The sequence below is a fragment of the Geotrypetes seraphini genome, chromosome 1 (assembly GCF_902459505.1).
Source record: "Geotrypetes seraphini chromosome 1, aGeoSer1.1, whole genome shotgun sequence".
Classification (NCBI taxonomy): domain Eukaryota; kingdom Metazoa; phylum Chordata; class Amphibia; order Gymnophiona; family Dermophiidae; genus Geotrypetes; species Geotrypetes seraphini.
The window spans coordinates 340648582-340659089 of NC_047084.1; the positions used below are offsets into that span (position 1 = coordinate 340648582).

Here is a 10508-nt window from a genome sequence, read left to right on the forward strand (position 1 = left end):
GGCTTTACAAGCCATGGCTTAGCAGAGAGATAGGCTTGCTTTTTATTCAGCCTTATTTGTTCTCTAAGCTTGGCCACTTTAGTTCTGAATATTGAAGCTTAAGCAGTCATGCTCCCAGATTGCCCCCAGCATCGATAAAACAGTTAAATGCCACTGAAAATGACTGGTTAGCCTCCAAGATGTGAGTTAATCAGTCTGTGGCCATTCCTGACCAGTTAACTTGTGTTGACTCTCACTTTTGCTATAGGTCTCTTTCCAGCTGATAGAGACTGATGGTGCATTTCATAGATTTATTAAGATCAAGAATATACTTGTCGGATGTAGCTGATTTAGGTGGATTGTAGTCCTCAAAAGCATATACCTCAATAAATCTGTCTGTACAGTGCCACCAGCCTCTAATTTTTATTGGTACAGACTAGCAATAGCTACCTCTCTGAAAAGGACCTTTAGAGCGTTACAAGAAAGGAAGGAGACCAGAAATGGAGCAGGATCTATGACCTCATAACAGGCATACACAAATGGGCAGACTGGATAAGCAAAGTGTGTTATATCTGCTCATAATAAATCCCTAGATTGAGTGTTTTGCTGAGTGGGTTATTTTTGCATGCGCATATCCTCTTACAAAAGTTCCCCCAGCAGCACTAGGATCCCAATTCCATAGCAGGTAGATCAGCGAAGAATCACAATAAGTCAATCCTTTCCTGTAATTACCATATTTTTCGCTCCATAAGATGTACTTTTTCCACCCCCAAAAAGGAGGTGGAAATAAGGGTGCATCTTATGGAGTGAATAACCAACACCCCCCTCCCCCCCATTACCTTTTTTTTTTTTTTTTTTTCATTCTGGTGCCCTCCCTCGCTAGACACGGCTGCCTGCCTGGTCCCTGCAAGCAGAGACGGCTGAAGCAGCTGCCTCAGAGGCCTCTTCTTTTCCCTTGCAGCAGAGCGACGCACAGGGCTGCCTGCCCAGTCCCACACCACTGCCCGTGAGAACTCAGTCACTGCTTGCGGGAACCGGCGGGGACTAGGCAGGCATCCTCGTCCAGCGAAGGAGGGCGCCAGAATGAAAAATAAGGTAACAGGGAGCTGGGGCCTACCCTGCCGAATTAAAAATAGGGAGGGAGCAGGGAGAGGCTGGGCCTGTCTGCCTGTGGAGAGGCCTGATTGCTTTCTTGCCTGGGAGGGAGAGGCCTGCCTGCTTAGGGAGGCTGCCTGGGAGGAAGAGGCCTGCCTGCCTTGGGGGGCTGCCAGGGAGGGGCGAGGCCTGCCTTGCCTTCATGGGGCTGCCTGGGAGGGGGGAGGCCTGCCTGGGAGGGGGATCCTTGCCTGCCTGGGGGGGCCTGGCGTGACCTGTCCCTACCTGCTTGCCAGCCACTAAGCCTGACTGCCCTGTGCCTTACTCCCCTGTCCCTACCTGTCAGCCACTAGACCTGTGCCCTGTCCCAGCCTACCACTAGACCACCTAGGGAGGACAGGGGACAGGGCTTGGCAAGGAGTGTGGGGTTGGGTGCAGAGCCTGTCAGAGAGAATTTGGTTCAGAATGTGGTTTTTTTTTCTTGTTTTCCTCCTCTAAATCTAGGGTGCGTCTTATGGAGCGAAACATACAGAAGTCACAAGATAATATCCATCGTTTGTTTGCTGTTTTATGAAAAACACATAATTACTAACCTGATCACAAATTATTCATCTTCAAAATATTTTGCAGACTGAAAAGCTAACAGGCGCAACTTTACATCTTTTTCATTTTTGTCTTGGTTCATACAGGAATTCAACCTTATTGACAGAAGAGAACTTGTTCCACTTCAAGAATTAATTGAAAAACTGACTTCCAAAGACAGATGAAGATTACAGATAATCTGTCAATTTTCTTTTCAAGCAAACAGGTTTTATTTTAATGTTCTGTTACAGGCAGCCAAGGTCTAATCTGTGTGCAGTTTATTAGTTAAAATATTTTCTTTTAAGGATATGCAGAAATTATTTTTTTTCTTTGTTTTTTAATTTCATTAGGAAGTGCTCCAGAACCTTTCAAAATGCTGAGAGCCTCAGTTTGTCAGTAAATGTCTGAGCTTGATAATCCATTTTCACATTGCAGCATAATCAAAATATATCACATATACAGAGTGAAATATGGCCTGGGCTAGGGATAATGGGCAACACTCTTAAAGCGCACCCCACTATTCTGGTTGTCTGGATTTGTCTGGACAGTTCAGAACTTTTACTTTCCTTTTATCATGTATAGTTGATGGCCCTTTTGCATATTTAGCTTTATTTTGAAAAGTGGACTGCCTGCAGCACTTGGATGTGGTATCCATCCTATTATCCCTGTCACCACCATCACCATGATGTACTGTAGATAAGGAGATAAACTTTATTTATGCCAACCTCAGGATTCATCTTACAAAGGGACCTTGCTAGTACAGAGATGGTTTCTTTGTGGGTGGATGAATTTGCATGAACCCAATCGCGACATTTCTAGCAGACTTAACATTTTTTTAAGTGCCTTTGCAGATTTACTTCTGAGGTGCAAAGCACAAATATAACTTGGTGCTGCTGGAAATGTGATAAGAAGCGCTACCCAGGACACTTATTAACAGATTCTAGAAAAGCCATACTTTTCCTATAGAAATGGTGATTTCCAGCTTTTTTTAGTACATGATGAATAAAAAACCCAAAAATGAAAGCCGAATACATTAGGTGTTTCATCTTCCAAGCTGTTGAGAGTGTGATTCTATGAAGGGTCTCTGAAGCACATTATTATGCTCTGCTGTTTTTTTGGGTTCCAAGAGAAGAATAAACTTTGGATATGCTTCTGGCCCCAAATTAGCTACAAACTGCACAAGGAATTGGTCTGAATCTTAATATGTTGCCACAATGAAGTTTGTTTCTTTGTCATATGTATGTAAATTTTCAGTTATTCAGCTTTTCTATGAGAGTCACATTTATTTACAGCAAATCTCTATATGCAAGTGACAAACTATTAAAAAAAAAAACCATAGATCTATTGTAGTAAACTTTTTTTTTTGTAGGTTTTTCTTTTTATTCTTACATTTTCCTGCATTTCTTACAGATATCTAAGGTAATACTCTTTAGCACAGTAATTCCTAAGCCTGACTTTTGGTCTCCTGGCTGTTGGCTTTTCAGTCTATTTATAGTGAACTTGCACATAAAATGGAGAACTAGTATAGGCAAAGTGATCTTATGAGACTTTGAGACTAGCCTGAAAACTTGACTTGCTGTGGGATCACCAGGATTGGTTTGGAAAGTACTGCCTTAGGGGGACATAATGGTTTCTGACCCGAGTATTTATTTATGTGATTTATCAGTTGAATCTTGTTGTAGGATTTTTCTGTAAAATTTATATTTGCAGGGTTGTTATAATACCTCTGACACATAGAGCAGCTGGGTCTATGAAACCACCTCAGATGGTTTGGAATCACAGTGAATGTTCCATTTTCGCTTATGTTGGTTTCTGTTCCCCTTCCTCCCATTAATAAAAGGTAATTTACTGCAGTATTCCTAGATTATATGTGCACATAAATGTTTAAAAAGTTCTTTATATTTGTTAGAGCCCTGTAATATTTACATCCCCCTAGCAGCTGAAAACCTAGTGACCTCAAGTTCATATTGCTCATCATTCAATTGCTGTGCTGCTGCTAAGCCCAGCAGCTCTTTCCCCAGAAATTTGCAAGTTTGGGAATTGGAAATGCAATTCTACATTGAAAAGCAGCAGTAATAGCCGAGTAGTGTGCACCTGCTCTAGTTTTAGTTATTATTCTGAGGCCTTTTTTTTTTTTCCTCCTCTTATGTCAATGTCCCATGCCCTGGAACTCATAAATCATTTTTGTTTTCCCCTCTGGAGTCTGCCTTGTGGATGTCATTTAACTGGAAAGGCGGTAATCAAGTTCTGTGGCTATGGCCTGTCATTGTTTTGGGCTCTTCAGTTGAGCCCATAAATTCCCTGTTTGAATGCCTTCTTTTCCACACTTGAAAAGCACATTTTGGATAGATCAATAGAAGGCTAGCTATTAATTGGGGAAATCATCTTAATGGTTAATGAATGCTAATGCCATTTGTGCGCTCTCTGCTGCAGTGTCCATAGGAATAAAAAGGGCCCTGTAGCAGATAACATAGAAACAAAGAAAAATTAAGGCAGATAAAAGACCATATGGCCTATCCAGTCTGCCTATCCACCCTAAGTAACTAACCCTATAAGTTTTCTGCAGGAGCTGGGTGCATAGGGAGGGGAATGGAGTTAGGCCGGAGGGCAGCTACTAAAATGATCAGTGGTCTTCATTATAAGCACTGTAAGGGGACAGACTTAAAGGAAGAAAAGTGGAAGAGTGGAGATGTGATAAGCATTTAAATACCTCTGTGGCATAAATGCACAGGAGCTGATTCTCTCTCAATTGAAAGGAGACTGAGGAGTAGCCTGAGGAAATTTCTTCACAGAAAGGGTGTGGTTAATGGAATGGCCTCTCAGTGGTGGAAAAGAAAACTGTGTCTGAATTCAAGAAAGTTTGGAACAAGTACAGAGGATATCTAAGGGAGAGAAAGGGATAGTAAAAGGCATGGCTTGGCAGATTTGATAGGTCATATGGTCTTTATCTGCCTTATTTTTCTGTTTCTATGAAGCACTAAAACAGTGGGTGAAACTAGAAATTTTCTCAGCTCACTGAGGCAAAAGAGTTAGCTGTTCCTATTGCAATTATTAAGTTTTCTGCGACAGGCACCAATATGCTCCAGAAATCAGGGCTAGGTTAAGGGTGCATCGGGGGAGTACCTCAGCGATAGGTCCTCCTCTATTTGATGTACTCAATATATTAGTATGGTTGCTGTTCCACCAGTGGTGAGAGGAGGTTAGGTCCCCCCTTAGAAGATATAGCAGTGACCAAGAAACAGGCAATTGGATGTTGGTGGTGTTTGGATCCTCTAAGCTTGGTCCCAGGGGCAAAAGGCCCATCTACTCTCAAACATTTGGAGTGTAGGATTGGGCTGAGACCCTCCTTTGCCTCCAGATATAGAAAAATAACTATTGTACCTTAATGTACACCACTTCAATAGCTTTCAGGTAGTATATATGAAATAAGTTCATCACTGCCTGAAATACAACTTGCTTAAATCAAGGAGGAGAACATAGTAAAGAGAATCTGGACATTCTGAAGAAAATGACTTTTTAAAAATCATCTTCTGTGGTGTATAGTAATATATATTGGAATTGATTACCTGTGGAGAACATTTCACATATAAAGTGGTAGGCTATAGTATTTTCTATGGCATCAGCCATTTGTGTGGGGTAATTTTATATGCTTTATGCAGCAACTCTGAAACAGCGAGTTCTTAATGCATATGAGTATGAATCACAGTATAAGAAACTGCACTAGCTTACAAGTGAAACAGTAAAAACCACCACACTTCTGGAGGAGAAAGAGACCTCAGCAATTGTGTCAAGGACCATTATTTTTAGTCTTTAAATATACAGTGCCATTGTCTTTTCAATGGTCATCTAAAAATACCCCCAAAAAACAACTCCCCCATTTATTTTTTTACATATGTTTATTGAAAGTGGAAAAGGCCACAAATAGTAAAATACAAGGCAAAATAGAGATCCATGGTTGTACATGTTTATGTTCAAATCATACAATCCAACAATACAAATTCTAGTACAGAACACATTATCCAAACCATGGATAATAAAATGGACAAATGTTTCTACTATGATTTTCATTCCCCTGACCTATCCCACCTCCAGAGCTGCTAAGTGCCAGTGGTATAAGAGTAGCCCAAAATCTCTCCCAAGTACTTTGAAAAGCAATACCCTTGGAGGAAGTCATGTCCATAACATCCAGTCATTCAAAAGAAAGTAAAGATACGAGTGTAAATAAAAAAAGGCAAAATACATTTAATGGACTTAAGTTCTTTTGCTTTATTTCAGAAAGTTCTGAAAACTTTTTTGTTTGCTAAACATTTTGGAAATTAACTATTTCAGTCTATTCTTCCTTATCAAATTTATGTATTATATTTTACATTATTGTTAACTGAGATGAGCTCCTCTTGGTTGATGACTCAGTCTATAAAACTAGGTTTTAGTTTAGTTTAATGGAAGTAACTGTGAGTAATTGAACATATTACTTTTCTACATAGTTCCATGCAAGATGATGCATGTTTTGTATAGTTTTTTTTTTTAAAATTTATTTATTTATCATTTTAATGCATCCTATACAAGATGTTTAAAGAAATACAGAAATATATTGTTCTCTTAGTCATATTACATACCAAGAATTGAAATTTAAACGTCCATATAAATCATATAATACAGTCCACAACTTGAGGAGAAGAGACAAGATGAAAGTAAAACCCCTCGGGAAAGGGGAAATATACAAAAGAAACTGAAAACTTTAAGAAATAGAGCAGTCAGATCTTACCTATCCAAAATAAACTTAACCGCATTATTAACCTGTATCATTCGGACTGTGCAGAGATACCTTTACCTTCAAGGAAAAAACCTAATTGGGAAGGTTCGAAAAATATATATTTACTTCCCTGATAGGAAATAAAACATTTACAAGGAAATCGCAACTGAAAACTTGCCCCCAAAGCAATCACCTTTGATCTATATAACAGAAATTCTTTCCTTCTGGACTGCGTCCACCTCGAAACGTCAGGAAATATATATACCCTTTCCCCCAAATAGGAAATCTGCTTTAAATTAAAATATAATTTCAGCAACATCTCTTTATCTTGAAGAAATACCAACGAGACCAATAAAGTTGCTCTTCCCTGAATTTCAATATCAGAAGACTGCAGAATATCAGAAACATCTAATTGAGCATTTTCATCTGCTGTAGCTTTTTCTTTCTGCACTTGTTTTATATAGTAAATTCTTTGTATCGGGGGAAGACTTACTTCAGGTACATTTAAGACATTCAACATAAAGTTCTTAAAAAGTTCTTGAGGAGACATAAACTTGGCAACCGGAAAATTAAGAATCCTCAAATTTAAATTTTTCTGCTGATTTTCCAAGTTTTCAATCTTCCTCAAAATCATCATTTTTTCTGTTGTTTGTTTGGTAATTAAACTCTTAGTCTCTGTTGTTGCTTTATCTAGATTTTTTAATTCCACTTGGTGTTGCTGGGTAATAGTCTCTAAGGAGCTTATCCTGGAGGTAGAATTCTGAGTCATAGTAACAAAGTTAGAACATACCAGGTGAAGATTCTCAATTGCAGTCCAAATGGAGTCCAGGGTAACAGCCTGTGGTTTCACCAACGGTCCAAGGAGAGGGACATCAGCCGACCCAAGCACGGCTCCTGCTCCAGTGATGGAAGTCTGGGCTCCTGCAACCTCCAAACCGCTGGTCACCGACGGCTCCTCTCCCCCAGAACGCTGCCTCTCCAACGTCGGGATCAGCGTGTCTGCTGCATGTTCCACTTCCGGGTCAACTTCGGAGAGAGAGAGCAAGCCTCGCCCCACACTCCGGGGGAGCCCTCCCGCCAGCTCCGCTGCAGCGAAGATTCTCCGGGAATGGGAGGGGTATGCGGTCCTCGCGGGCTCAACGAGAGCGACATCTCGCCGTCCAAGCTGTGGGTTCCCGGTTCCACAGCAGCGGAAACGCCCGATATGGAAGAAGGGACTGTGAATGCTGTTATCACAGTCTGCCTCGGCGTCGAGAAGCCCGGGGTAGGTGGAGGGATACCCCTCGGTTTCCCTCTTCTTTTAGGCATAAAGTTATCGTTTTTAAAGGTAGAATAAAGAAATTTTTCCCCTCAAGACGGGAGTGCTTCTCTCAGCGTCCTGCTCCTAACGCCATCTTGCTCCTCTGCTGTTTTGTATAGTTTAACTAGCTTCTGCATTTCTGCAGAGAAGTTTTTTTGGCTGCTCTCAAAGCCAGGTGAGCATCACTTCCTTTACTTCCTCATGCTTTGTCTTTTGTGCTCCGGGTTGCAGTGATGCACCCATGTCTCGTTGCTGGTAACAGTTCTCTCCAGAATACTCTGATTTCTTTGTACCTTCTCAGGAACTGAGTCGCAACTGCCACACGCTGTTGCTTGTGCATATCAGCTGTTTGGGAACCTATAGTGCGCAGACTTCCCTGTATCCCAAGTCATCATGCATTATGGCAAATGCAGAGCCATATCTGATATCCAAATTTGCAGCCAATTGAGATACCGTTATCCATTAGTGTTCTTTAATCAAAGCATTCACCCTGTCAATGTGCTCTTAGGTGCGCGATGTTGATGTGTGACCAGAATGACCTTCGTTGGTTACACCTGTTCCCGCTTTAAACCTTTTTACCCATTCATAAATGTTTCATTGATTCATGGTGCTATGTCCATACAGAGTCAATATCAGATGATATATCAATATATCAATATCAGATGATATATCAATATCAGGTGATATATCAATTAAATATATCACCGGCCGTATTGAGGTGGAGGATGATATCTTCTTTTTTAAGGGTCCCTCTGCCACAAGAGGACATCCGCTGAAAATCAGGGGTGGGAAATTTCATGGCGACACCAGGAAGTTCTTCTTCACCGAAAGGGTGGTCGATCGTTGGAATGAACTTCCACTTCAGGTGATTCAGGCCAGCAGCGTGAAGGATTTTAAAAGGAAATGGAATACACATGTGGGATCTCTAGGGGGGTAAATTCAAGGGGGTAGGGTTGTTGGAGTGGGCAGACTTGATGGGCTGTGGCCCTTTTCTGCCGTCATCTTCTATGTTTCTAGATGGTGAATTCCCATAGATTTCACTCCCTCTGCCCAAAGAGAGCACACTACTGCACATTGTTCTTTGATGGTTGCATTTCACTAGCTCAGTTCCAGTTATTGTGTAATTTTAACAATTGCCTTTAATTTTTGATTTGTTCTTGTATCATTAGTATCCTCCAGGTGGCCAATGGTGGAGCTGCAGCCTCCAACTAATACAATAAAATGGACTTCTTTGCTAACAAGACTTCTCTCCATAAAAAAAACCCTTTAGACCACGAGGTATAGGAGTTGTCGGTGGCAAGATAAGAACAAAAGCATGGGAGTCTGTCCAAAATGCTGGGACCATTAAGCTGAAATATTTTGAAAGTCTTCTTGTTGCCAAAAAGACTATATCTTAGGACACCACCAAAACATATGTCCCAATGTGGCTAGATAAGTCGTATTTAGAACAGTGAGCCATATTGTTAATGGTTACCTTGTATGCTTGAGTTGGAGAAACATACAAACTCAAAATAAACTTTTATATTGCAGCTCCCATAAAATTGCTGACAGGTTTTTCATATTCGAAAGCACTCCTCCAGGTGAGATGCTGTGAAATCAGGAGCTAAGTCTCTATTCCAAGCAGTGGCTAAACATGCATAAGCCAGCTCAGCCTATCCATGCAAGAACCTGTGATGCTGACTCCCTAAAGATGGAAGTATTATGCATTCCCATTGCCCACCGCTCCCTTCTGCAGAGAGTAAGCAGAGGAGTAAGCTAGTGATGAAATGTACAAGTTAAGGACCCGTAGCATGCCGTGCCAGCAAGCATGAAATGACTGAGCTTTCCTAATAGAGGTCTTCACACGGCTCGTCTAAATTCCAAAGCGAGCTCATTCAAACAGACACCCACCATCATACCCAGAAAAAGAGACCACATCACTCCATTTACCTTACACAACCTGAAGCATGTCAATGTAATAGCCAACCAAGCCAGCAAACTGGATCAATCAGAAACTAGTTCCAATTTGGATGGTAAAATTCTCAGAAGTCCGGGTGATCAGATCCTACCCATAGAAGGGGAAGCCATCTGTTGAATGAAAGCTGAAGTGGCATCCATGCTCTCAAAAAGATGCATTTTACCTTCATAGTAAATCTTCAAGCAAGCAGGGTATAACAAGGTGTATTCTAAGTTTCTAAGTTTATTTAAAATTTGATTTATCGCCTAATCATATTCAAGGCGATGTACAATAATTTATAGCCACGTACAAGAGAATAATACAAAGCCATACAAGATAAACGGAACCATTGGGGAAGGGTAGGATAGAAATACAATAGTTGATTGAAACAAATAAAGGAAACTACAACAGGAAGGGATATGCTTATTGTGGAGATCTGCAAATAAGGGAGTGTAGGCTCTCCTTAGTATGGAATTTGAATATTCTTGAAAACACAGCACCAACTTATTATAGGTGAAGGCCCCATGGGTATAAATGGCTATAACGATCTCCATTTTGTGAGCATAGTTTAAATATTACCATACTTAGTCTGCCATCTAGCCCATGCTTCAGGCCTAGTCAATGTGCTCTCTCAATTCGCACATGGTCCTCTACACCTCTAATTTATCAGTGATATGCACTCTTTACCCTCCTTGACGATCTCAAGTCATCCAGGCTGAGCTAACTGATTAAGTCTTTGGAATCTTCATGTCGGCTATCTGGGATTCAGGGTACTGTGACTTTTCCTTTTCCTTGCAGGGAGCCTTTGCCACCATGGACAGTTTGCTAACTCACATATAAGTGAAATGTGGAGGCGAAAAGGA

General features: G+C 41.0%; 1 protein-coding gene across 2 annotated transcripts in view; it reads left to right on the plus strand.

The window, feature by feature from the left end:
- Positions 1–3512, plus strand: part of MOB1B (MOB kinase activator 1B) — a 119784-nt gene extending 116272 nt beyond the window's left edge. For both annotated transcript variants that reach the window (XM_033961075.1, XM_033961066.1), the window contains one exon: positions 1764–3512. In XM_033961075.1, the coding sequence (XP_033816966.1) occupies positions 1764–1841 (78 nt within the window). In that variant the 3' untranslated portion in view covers positions 1842–3512. The remainder of the gene's footprint in view (positions 1–1763) is intronic.
- The last annotated feature ends 6996 nt before the right edge of the window (positions 3513–10508 follow it).